This window comes from Sceloporus occidentalis, unplaced genomic scaffold (genome assembly GCF_023333645.1).
Source record: "Sceloporus occidentalis isolate IW3139 unplaced genomic scaffold, rSceOcc1.0.p SCAF_1, whole genome shotgun sequence".
Taxonomy (NCBI): Eukaryota; Metazoa; Chordata; class Lepidosauria; order Squamata; family Phrynosomatidae; genus Sceloporus; species Sceloporus occidentalis.
Window position 1 is genome coordinate 308,231,483 of NW_028316981.1, and position 12,225 is coordinate 308,243,707.

At 42.0% G+C, this 12,225-nt stretch overlaps 1 protein-coding gene across 3 annotated transcripts in view; it reads left to right on the plus strand.

Annotated features, from left to right (window-relative positions):
• The window catches only part of LOC149324214 (alpha-2,8-sialyltransferase 8E), a 76,543-nt gene extending 70,618 nt beyond the window's left edge, over nucleotides 1-5,925 (plus strand). For all 3 annotated transcript variants that reach the window (XM_089497758.1, XM_089497767.1, XM_089497776.1), the window contains one exon: nucleotides 1,715-5,925. In XM_089497758.1, the coding sequence (XP_089353884.1) occupies nucleotides 1,715-2,183 (469 nt within the window). In that variant the 3' untranslated portion in view covers nucleotides 2,184-5,925. The remainder of the gene's footprint in view (nucleotides 1-1,714) is intronic.
• Nucleotides 5,926-12,225: the final 6,300 nt, after the last annotated feature.

A 12,225-nucleotide genomic window follows, 5' to 3' on the forward strand; every position in this document is an offset into this window, starting at 1 on the left:
TTTTCCCTTCGCTTCCAGCCCAATGCTACAGCCCTTGCCTCCCCCATGCCATGCCATCCTGTTCCAATAATAATAATAATAATAATAATAATAATTCCTCATCCCAGAATGCCATCTCTGCATCCTCTTGCTTTGTTTTCCCTCCTTATGATCCCAGAATGCACAGACATTCATATGTAGCAAAAGCATTAACATATTGTATCAATTTGCCAAATTGAAAGGGAAACATTTGTAACATTTGCATTGTAGCATTTGCATTTTACACTAATAATAATAATAATAATAATAATCGCCTCTTGCAAAGTGAGGTGCCCTGACGGGAGCAAGGGAAATGTAGCAGAAGCACACACACATTCTATCTATATGTATCATCCTGTAGCAAAAAGCATTCACATCATAGTCTGTCAAAAATAAAAATTAAAAAATAAGGTGAGAGAGAGCTGCCTGCGAGAGGGAGGCATGTTCTGTTCTCTGCTCTCCCTCTGACCATCCCTCCCCTGAACATGACCCTTTCTCCAGCTCCATCCTCCTCCTCCTCCTCCCAGTTAGCCCCGATTCTCCCCTTGGCACCCTTTCTCCGGCTCCTTCCTTCTCCTCCTCCTCCTCCTTTGCCCAGATGAAGCGGAAGCATGTTCTGCCCTCCCTCTGACCTAAATCCCTCCCCTGAACTTGACCTGATCATGACCGGGGCGAAGTTCATATTTGCCAGACCCAGTTTTTCTCAAAAGATACAGCTTTTACTCCGCTTTCAAAAGATCTGCACCAGGGCATTTGCCCCTGAACGGGTGTGGAAGCCTTGATTTCACTTGTGGAAGAATCGGGGCCAATATGAACTTCCCATGTTTAATCCAGTTTCTGAACTGGGGTAAAAGGTAGTCTGAATGGCCCCATATATGACATACTGTCCATACTGAAGTGCTTCTAATTCCCACTGATTTCAGCCTCTCCAACTAAAATCAGAACTTAAATTTGGCAAGGTCTGTTTAGATCTAACAAGGAGAACATTGGCTAGCAAACTGAGTTACATAGGGCACTCTTTGCTGTGCCTCTGTTGATGCCACTCTCCATCCAATTAGCCCCAATTAGCACATAATTTGAAGCTGATCCTGGGCTTATTTACACTGCTGGAAAACCCCATCCATGCCTGTAGTGGCTCTGACCTGGGGACATGACATTTTTCAGGATCCACAGACAATGCAGGGCTTTTCTCCAAAAATCAGGAGGAAAAAAAAAAAAAGAACTGCCTTTTGCCCTGATTTTGCCTTGAAAATCTGCATTGGAGGATATGGCAGTATGGCTGGAAATACTCCACACTATAGGACATGCGATCATCATAGGACGACCCTTTTCTTCCAAGTTATTATGATCTTGGCATAGTGAGTATAGCATTATCGGAGTCACTTCAGACTGGGAAACTGTGCTGCAGGTATGGGGTGATTGCAAGGTTCTCCGCCGGTGTAGACAAGCCCCCAGTTACAGGAAGGCAGATTTTAATGTGTATTGACTCTCCTGACAGCCCAGTTCCTATTTTGGGGCCATTGCATGCATCTGAAGACATTAGGTGTGGTCCATGAGAACTTGTGCCAAATAAAACTTGTTATTCATTAATATCTCACTATTTCTTCATCATTTTTGCTGTGACAGACTAACATGGCTACCTTTCTGGAAAATTTCTTCTGTTCTGTTGTAATTAATTTCTCTCCCCTGTCATTAGGTTCCACAAACTGGAGAAATGGAGGAAGCCTTTTTTTAACGTCTTGCAAAATTATGAAAACGCCTCAGTGCTGCTTCCCGCTTTCTACAATACCCGCAACACAGATGTCTCTATCCGGGTTAGGTATGCCCTGGATGACTTTGAATCCCAGCAGCCTGTCTACTTTTTCCATCCGCAATATCTCATCAACCTTTCACGCTATTGGCTGAATCAAGGCGTGCGGGCCAAACGCATCAGCACCGGCCTGATCCTCGTGACAGCGGCTTTGGAATTGTGTGAAGAAGTGCACCTTTTTGGATTCTGGGCCTTCCCCATGAACCCCTCAGGGATATATATAACCCATCACTACTATGACAATGTCAAACCTCGACCAGGATTCCATGCCATGCCTTCTGAAATCTTCAACTTTCTCCATATGCACAGCAAAGGGATTTTGAGGGTACACACAGATGTCTGCAATTGCTGTTGATGAGATGATGGTTGATTGTTCTTGTGCTATATAAAGAAGAAGGAAGAAGGGAGAGAACATAACAGGACCTCTGGGGCTTTGGAACCAATCCATGTGGTTGTTTTTGAAGCAGAAGGATCTCTACAGGGTGTTTTTGGCTCCTTCCAATATTCATGTCTTCTGAATGTGCTTCTGTGGTAAAATGGAAAAGTTACCATGTTCTAGAGGGGGGAAATAGTCATGACTATGTGAATTAGCCCAGGGTATTCAATGCAGCAGAGTTATAATATATTGTGACTTATGCAATAGTGGTTAAAAAACGTACATTTTTTGAAAGGTTTTGTCTTTCTTGAGAGCTGGTGTTCCCAACACTTTCCCTCAATAGTTAACTGTGTAGGCAAACCTTGTCCATCCATTCTGGTGTCCTCAATATATGTTGGACTACAACACATCATTCTAATCTAGAAAGGACAGTGATGGGTATTTTAGACTAACATAAGTCAAGGGCTCTGTTTTTGGGGGAGGTGTCATAGGATTTTTAACATTTGGATTAGGCTGATCATATTTGTTAGAAGAATTCAAACACTGCCCTGGCACCTATAGTGAACCAAGAAGCACATGAAACTAGAGGTTGTAGAGTAGAGCTAGAGCACATCACTGTAGGGTTTCATTGATCCAGCTCTGGGGAAACACCAAACCTGAGCATCCTTGGCCAAGCACAGGGCTTAGCCTTGATGTTCTTAGAATGTGGTATTAATACCCATGTGACTTACCAGGTAATATACCAAGCCAATACTGTGAGAGATATTGTTTTTGTATAGAGTGCTAGCAGCTTCATCTGCTTCCATCCTCATTTCCCACAGGTCCCACAGATACCACTGTTAATGAAGAATGTGGTCCAGCGGGCCTTGAAATAACACAAATCACTCTCCTCTTGTTTTCCTAAACCACTTGAAATGTGAACTATTTACCATTTCACTGTTAAAGACCTACTTGTCCTTAGTCTCTGCCCTACTCTCGGGGCAACCTGGAGTATCTTTGCCCTGGAACTCCTCCATTACAAAGGCCCTCTGTTCTGGTGCCAGATGGCTATTGGCAGGAATGTCTGGCTGAGCCACCCGGTGGATCTGTCACTTCACTCTGAGGTCAGAACAAGGCCCTCAGCATCTCATTCTGACTTCTGCTGCATTGGGCAGCAGAGTGGGACACATTTTAAACAGCCATTGGAATGGAGGTCTTCAGGGAAGATCCAGAGCAAAAAATAATTTATTTAAATGTGTTTTAAAAGGGGTATATCCCAGTGCCAGATGTCATATGGTCTGTTCACATCTGAACCAGGGTTTTGGCTATGTGTTGTCTAGTCTCCCCACAGAGAGAATGGAGAGAAGCTGTTGTCTTTGGCCCATGAAGACCAGGCCTCAGTTAACACAGGCCTGGTACAGATGATGAGAAAGGGGCAGCCAGAGGCTGCTCCTTTCTCCTCCAGGTCATTGCCATGGCAACCATATGCCCACAACAACAATCCACAGGAAAAAGGAGCTCCAAAATGGAACTCCTTGCCATGATGCCACCAAGATGCCATCTCCGCCCTGGGGCGTCATGGTGACATCATGCACATGCCATGCTGTTTGAGCGTGGCACACACGTGTCGTCATTGATACACGTGCTGCATGGACAGTGCTATAATAATGGCGCCATCCACACAAACTAGAGCTTGGGAGCATGCGGTTGGTGTGTGCTCCTGAACCCTAGTTTTGGCCTGAGGGCACCACAAGGCGCCTGTTTGTATCAGGCCAAAGCCAACAAAGAAGCTAGTTTTATAGTCTTTTGATGCCTCTCAATGCCTCCTTTTCTTCCTCATTCTCTCTCCAGCGGGTATTTCATTTTTAAAAATTGCTAGGGGATATGTTGTGAGCCCCATCATGGTGTAGTGGTTTGAGTGTTGGACTACCCCTCTGGAGACCAGGGTTTGATTCCCCGCTCGTCCATGAAACCCACTGGGTGGTGTTGGGCAAGTCGTATCTCTCAGCTTCAGGGGACAGGAATGACAAATGTCCTCTGCGCAAATCTTGCCAAGAAAACCCCATAATAGGGTCACCTTAGAGTTGCCATAAGTCAGAAACGATTTTAAGGCACACAACAACATGTTAAACCATGCATCCCAGCATACTAAAGAAGCATAGATCTACAAATTTGGACACCAAGAAAGCAATCATAAAAATGTGGAGGCTTTTTGAAAGAATAACCACTGGATGTATTTTGGAAGAAGCCTTCAAGTGGTCGCTAGAAAGCTTAAAATGTTTTTGTTTACTTAATGCTATGCTCACCTGGCCTGGTTGTTTCATTTTACATCAGCATATTTTTAGTTTTGGATTTTAAAAATTGCTGAACCATGTTGAAGAGCTCTTCTGTTTTGTGGCGCAGAAACATATTTGTATTCTTTAAGGTACATCTAGTCTGATGGGAAAGTCCTAGTGGTGTACTGGGTTAAAATATACTAATCTGGGGAGATGGTATAAAAAGTCTCGAGTTGTTCCAAGAGTTGACAGCAAATTTTCTGTGACAAACAACTAGATCTCCAAAATAAAATTGGAAAGAACAGGAGCATAATCTGGGACTTCAGACTGATTTAAAATACAAGAAAGTTCCCAGATTTTGTTCCTGTTCTTTCCGATTTTATTTTTGTTTATCCCAGAATACTTTGGGTCAGGCCCCAGTATGGAGACTTTTTATAGCAACTTGGTTTATTCTTATGCATTATAAAAACAGGGGGGGAAACCCACCAGAAACAACATCTGGGACTTTTCAGTCAGTCTGGATGCACCTTTTCTGGTCTTTTTCATCAGCCCATGTGCCTTGAGCCTGTGTAGTATAATGATTTGTGCACTGGGCTGTGACCAGGGTTCAGATCCCCATTCAGCCATGAAAACCCACTGGATGACCTTGGGCAAGACTCACTCTCTCAGCCCCAGAGAAAGGCAAGGGTAAATCTTCTCTGAACAAATCTTGCCAAGAAACCCCCATGATAAGTTGCTATAATTTGGTCATGACTAGAAGGCATGCAACAACAAATTCTCTTAGCTTCATTAAAGGCCTTTACAAAGAAAAAGTACACGAGGAAAGAAAACCCCACAGCGCTGATGAGGCCAGCTTCTTCATATTTTGAGGGTAGGATTAACCTTCTGGTACTAACAAAACTTGAAATATAAATTTAAAATATTATTTACCATAAATAATATTCTTAGTCCCATTTAGGTACAAGAGAAGCACTTTACAGATTTGTTGATCTCATTGACTAACCATTTACTGAAATTGTTGACCTTATAGTTTTACTACTTTGATGTATATTTTCTTAACTAGACTGTATGATGTGAAAGAAAGCCTATAAATTGATGTAAGCCATAACTTAAAAACAGCAATCAGGGTATTTTCACCCTTCACTGTGTCATTGTATTTGGAGATAATTTAACATGTTAACAAATAAACCAGTTCTACCAGTTCCATTTGGGAAAAAAAAAGTCAAATTGCAGGATTTTGTATATTTGGGTTGTCATGGTTACATCCCATTGGATGGATCTGTTGTAGAAGACATGATTTAGCCCTTTTAAAAAATCATGACAATTTGCACTTGTTTTCAAGCACCTTTGCCCCTGACACTTCCATCACGTATGTAATGTTCTCTGATATTTGGATTTCAGCATGCATATTTTTCCAATATATAAAAACTTGTAGCAATCTTTCCAACTCATACATTCAAGTATTCTCTGATATGTACATCTAAGTTTGCACTTGTAAACCTGGAAACTACAGAACAAAATTCTGAAAAATGCACATTCTTAGGATTCTTCTATTCCAATAGCCATATAGTTGGGGAAATGGAAATTAGATCTGCTTGCTTTAAAAAACAGGCCAAATAGTTCTTCTCGTCCCAAATTAATAGCATGATGACCCATACGGGTGACATCCAGTGTGGTGTAGGGTTTGAGGTTTGGTCTAGGACTCTGGGAAAATCATTGGGTGACACTGGCTGAATCGCAGTGGGCAAGTCACACTCTTAGCCTCAGAGGAAGATGAAGGCAAACCCCATCTGAACAAATCTTGCTAAAAAAAGCCTTGTGATAGGTTTGCTTTAGGGTTGTCATAAGTCAGAACTGACTTAAAGGCACACAACAACAATCTCATACAAACACTGTAAGGTGTTAGCAAGTGGTTTTTTAAAAAATAATTTTAAAAATTCTTTTAAAATTTACAAACACCACACCTTACCAAATTTTCACTTTAGCAAAGAAACTACTGTTGCCTCTTCAGATTCACAACCCTCGCTTACTTGCAAGGAGCAAATGGAGGGGGTTAGAATGGGGCGCGTGCCTGAAGCACTCACCCACAGCCACTTATGGGCATGCTCCCCCATTCAGACCTATGGGGCTTGAATATCTGCGAGTTTCCGTTTTCACAGGAGGGGTTGTGAAACAGCTCCCCCATGAAAATGGAAAGCTAACTGTGTCTACATGTAAATACATTTAGGCTGTGTGTAGGATATTGTAATTTAAAAGGTATTTTAATTTTGCACTTGTTTATGTCACAACTGTTACCATTACATTCACTGATATATGGGAATTATGATTTATGAGTAATGCCAGTACAAAAAACATTACTATGGATTACTAAGTGTGGTGTGGTATGGGAGAAGGTCAGTGGGAGGGGGTGACACCATGAGTTACTGTGTTGGGTGACACCAACCCAAGTGACACCACTGGCCCATACATTTTGAACTCTGCACAAGTATTAACTTGTCTTTGGCCCTTCTAATCCTTGCCTGTTGCTGTAGAACTGGAATCCTTCCTCTATGGGACCATACACCTGTTTCCGGGCCACTTGACTGAGCTCCCTTCTGTGCTGGAACCCAATGGACTGGACCTTGATACTTAAAAATCTTCACAGCCCATATCTTCTTAGTAAGGGAGCATAATGTCTCATGTTCCAACGAGGCCAGTCTGATCCTCAACAGTTGCCTGCTCCTGCATTAGGGACATACCTATTCATGTGTTCAAGTAGATCTCCTTAATAACACTTCAATAGGATTTCAGACTTCAAGGTGTCATGTTGCTTTCACTCCTTTCTTCATCCTAGTGGCCAATAGTGGTTGGTGACTCCCATATCCATCTAGTTGTGACTCACTTAAGATTTTGAATTAGTTTGATGGAGCTATTCAAGGTTACCTTGGATAACTCCTTTAAAATTTAAACTAAAACCTGTAGTAGATTCTCATCTCTAATGCCATGGGAGCTACCAACTACTATTACTGACAGTGATACAACTGAGTGAGGGTGGGGGGAAGCATAAAGGAGATGCCTGGGTACTCACAGATACTCCACAGAAAAAACTGCATTTTTGGAGTGCTTATCTGTTCTTTCAGGAAGCCATAAAAATAAAATAGGATTATTCTGGACATGAAAGAGTGTGATGAATTCAGGCAGAATCGATTCTCATTACAGCTTTTCAGTAACACTCCCTAAGATTTTTCTCTTTGCAGCTGCTGGTGATACATACAGCTTTACCATTATTGCTGCACAAAAAGAGAGAAATGCAGTAGAGGAAAGAACAGCTGCATGAAATTGTACCATAGGATATGATGACATCAAAAAAGTCAATAGAGGAAGGAAGGAAGGAAGGAAGGAAGGAAGGAAGGACTGATTTATCTGCATGCATCCTTCTGATGGTCTGATCCGCATTCATCTCTTTTACTGCTGCATTTTGGTAGCAAATTTAGCAGTCAAACATTGCCCAAACTTGCCCTGTTCCATGTCGTGAACCTTAACAAAGATTAATTCATTCCATGACCAGGGACCTGGCCACCAGCTCCAGTGATGTTGCAGTGTTATGATCTGTGGGGCTGTGCAGCACATCACTTCTGGACTTATATGTCTTTGGGACAAGTGTTGTGTGAGTAGAGCTTCCTGGAAGGTTATGCTAAATATCTCCACACCCCAAACTGCAAATCTAAGGATTCTGTAGGCTGCAGCTGGTTCAAAGAGCTGCATCCAGAGTGTTAACTAAGGCAGGTTATGGAGACCATTCTATTCCTCTGTTAAAACAGTTCCACTGGCTGCCAGTTTGTTTCTGAGCACAATTTAAAGTGCTGGTTGTGAATTATAAAACCTTATATGGCTCAGGTCCAGGCTATTTGGCAGACCGTATCTCCCCGTATGAACTAGCCCGGGCTCTGAGGTCCTCAGGAGAGGCCCTTCTCTCAGTCCTACCGCCATCACAAGGATGGTTGGTGGGGACATGAGGGCCTTCCTGGTGTGGCTGCCCCTAGACTCTGGAACTCCCTTCTTAGGGAAGCCAGAATGGCCTCCTCTTTGTTGTTCTTCCATTGGCAGGCTAAAACATTTTTAAAACTTTTGTTTTTTAAAAAACAGGCTAGGAAATGCTGCATTGTTTTCAATTGAACTGTTTTTTAATAGCTTTTTATCTTTTTTAAATTGCATTTTACTCTTCGTTTTAATGCTGTGAATAGTTTATTTCTATTTTAATGTTCACTTTTTCTTCACTTTTAATTGTATTCTTTTCAATTGTAAGCAAATTTATTTTTGAGGAAAATTCAGAATGATGACATGATGATGATGATGACGATGACAGTTAAAGTGAAATCATAGTGCTATAATTGTGTAGCATGAAAGAGCCCCAGCTGTGGGCCTATACTTATGTCATTCACTGTTCTCTTTGATCAAATCCACCTTTGCTCTGCAGTACAAGAATGTAAATTCATTTTGCTTTACACTGTTGGTGAAGTCACCTTGTACCAAATGAGGTGACTGAGAACTCAGCCAATTCCCACCACCACCACTGCATCATAGACAGAAACTACACACACACACACACACACACACACACACATTGTTCTAGCACTTGTTTGAATCAGTCCCCCCCAACAGCTTGTTGCTTTCTTCCTTTTCATGTGTCTTGTACTCCTTCCACACACATGCTTTGGTTTATTTCATTCAGCAATTTAGCTCTTGCTCTCTATTCATGTTAGAAGCACTTTCCAGACTGAGAGAATATCTTCTTCCATCCCTTATACCAGTTTATGTAACAAAAAGAGATATTTAGGCAGTTTAGGAGTAGGGGTAATTTAATAGCATAGGCCCTGCAATTTCAGCATCAAAATGCATTCTCAGCAGCAAGATAGATCTGATAAATATGAAAAGCTAGATGGGTACTTCACTGTCAATACATTAATCTACAGTCATGTCATTATATTGTGCTTGCACTATACCTGCCTTCAGCTGAATATCAGCATTCTGCAACCAATTGTCTGTGTGCCAGATTGCCTGCTTATTGTCCCATTGTGAAATAGAGAATGCACAGTGGCTGTTTCTTCTGTCTCAGGACATTACTGCATGCAGCTTTTAAACTGCAAGAACACTGGAAAGGAAGCGGCTTTGGCAATACGCATTGCATGATGACTCCTACAACCCATATCTGCCCTGCCCTGTACACGACATGTCCTTTTTCATTCATGGAGGAAACCTGTGAATGATGTGGCAGTCATGCAAAACCCAAAGTGCAAAATGTTGCTTCCAAGGCAATTGCGTGATTGCCTCATCTCCCCTGTCGCTCCCAGGGCAGTTCCCCCTTGCTATTCTGAAGCACTCTGGTTACCTTCCCCCCTATTTATTTTCTTTCTTTTTTACTTCCACGGGGCAGTTGAACTCTAGAATTGTGCAAAAAGAGGGAGGAAACAAAAACAAAAATCCCTAAAGCCATGTTGAGTAGGAAAAGGCAGGGAGGCAGGCTTAAGGGGTTAAGGGAGATTTCGCATTAGTTAAAGGAGAGTTCAGGAAGAGAGCAAGATGAGGGCAGTAGCCCTGAGGTGCAATGATGGATGGCTGTAAAGTGGTATGTTGCCATTTTATTTTTTCTAGCATGACTGCTGTGAGAATGGGGCTGATGCGGTAAAGTCCTCAGTGAATAGTGTTGCACTGAAGGTACTGATGAACATTCCTACACTATCTAAGCATGTGCAACATTGTGTAACATCATTAGTCTCAAAGGTGTTACAAGATGCCTTTGCTGACTGAAATTCCAGACTAACACAACCATGTCTCTGAATTCATGTGAAATGACCAGATTTGCAGAATTCCACTTAAGCAGCTAGACACTGCTCTGCAAAGAATAAAAAGCTGAATACCAAAGTTAGAACCATCCAACCCATCATATTCCCCATCACCATGTACGGATGTGAGAGCTAGACAGTAAAGAAGGGACAGGAAGAAAATCAACTCATTTGAGATGTGGCACTGGAGAAGAGTGCTGAGGATACTGTGGATGGTCAAAAAGACAAACAAATGGGCCCAAGAACAGATCAAGTCTGAAATCTCACTGGAAGCCAGGATGACTAAACTGAGACTGTCATACTTTGGCCACATCATGAGAAAAGATGGCCTGGTACATACCGCCAGGAAGCGGCATCCAGGTGGCAATTCTAGGGTTAGGGACTGCACATGTAATGGCGGTGGCATAATGGTGGCCTCCTGTTCATATAGCGACCACCATGGTGATGTAAGCAATGCACAGCAATGGCACACTCGTGACATGCACACGGCATCCCAAGAAGAACCTGTTTTTTCGGGTTCTTTTTGGTGCGGAGGGACGCCACACAGTTTGGTTGCTGCGGCATCCCTCCGGAAGAGAAACAGCCTCCTCCAGCCCACCCTTCCTACAATAATGGTAGGAAAGGTGGAGGGCAGTAGAAAGAGAAGAAGACCACATACTGGATGGATAGATTCTATCAATAAAGCCAAGACCATGAGCATGCAGGACTTGAAGAGGGCAGTGAAGGACAGGGGGCTTGGAGGTGTCTCGTTCATGGGGTTACCATGAGTTGAGACCAACTCAAGGGCAGTTAACCACAACAACAACAAAAACTATTGACCACTATCACCACATCTTATTGCAGTACCAATGGGTGCATATGCACTGTAAAAATAATGCTGTTAGACATCACTTTAAGTACTGTTGCTCTATCTTTTGTGAGGCAGCAGCATTATTTGGCAGAGAAGGCTAAAGACTTTGTAAAACTACAGATCCCAGGATTCCATAAGATGGAATTACAGTACTTGAAGTGGTGTTAAACTACAGTCTTTCTAGTGTTGATGCACTCTCAGCCAGGCATTGCAGTAAAGAATCTTGTGACACCTTAGAAATGAATGTATTTTTATAAAATTTTATTTGTCTTTAGGTTTATTACTTGTTACAGTGCTGCAATGCTCATTGCAGTCACTGAATTAAGCATTGCAAATCTGTTAAATAAAGACAAACCAGAAATATGATCCCGATATTATAGATAAGGCACTGTGACTTAGAGAATGTGGCACGCCAAGGTATGGTTTTAAAAATTCCTGAGAATGCAAATAGGCTTGAGGAAAATACAACAATAAAATAAGGATGGTGACAGAACACATAATCCATATTTGTGAAGTCATGACTCAGAAAGGGCAGAGCCAAAAAATGAAGCTGTATAAAGAGCACTTCTGTGGTGGTATAAAATTTGATAAAAGTGTTCATCCATTTTCATTTGAAGGCACCTTCATTCTGAATTGGCTTGATAACATCACCATGTAGCCAGATCTGACTGATGATACAATGTGAGTGTCACACTCCATATAGGACCCTCTAATATCTGGGTTCAGGATTCCAAACACTACTTTTACACTGAAAAAAGTTGTAGGAGAATGTACGATGCAGCCTTACTTATATGTGGATTGATCAGAAGCAGGGCAAAAATTTCGGTTCATGATTCAGAAACATTGGAATCGTAATACTCTTTAAAATAATTTTAAAAAGGTCAACGGCTCCACATCTCTTTAGTGTTCCTCCATTTTTTATAGTTTTTTATGTTGTTGTTGCTATATGTCTTCAAGTTGACTCCAACATATGGTGACTTTACCCTAGAAGATTTAGTCAAAGGAGGTTTGACAATGTCTTTTTTCTAAGGCTGAGGCTATGTGACTTGTCGAAGGTGGCAAGTGGGTTTCCATGGCTGAGCAGGAATTCAAAT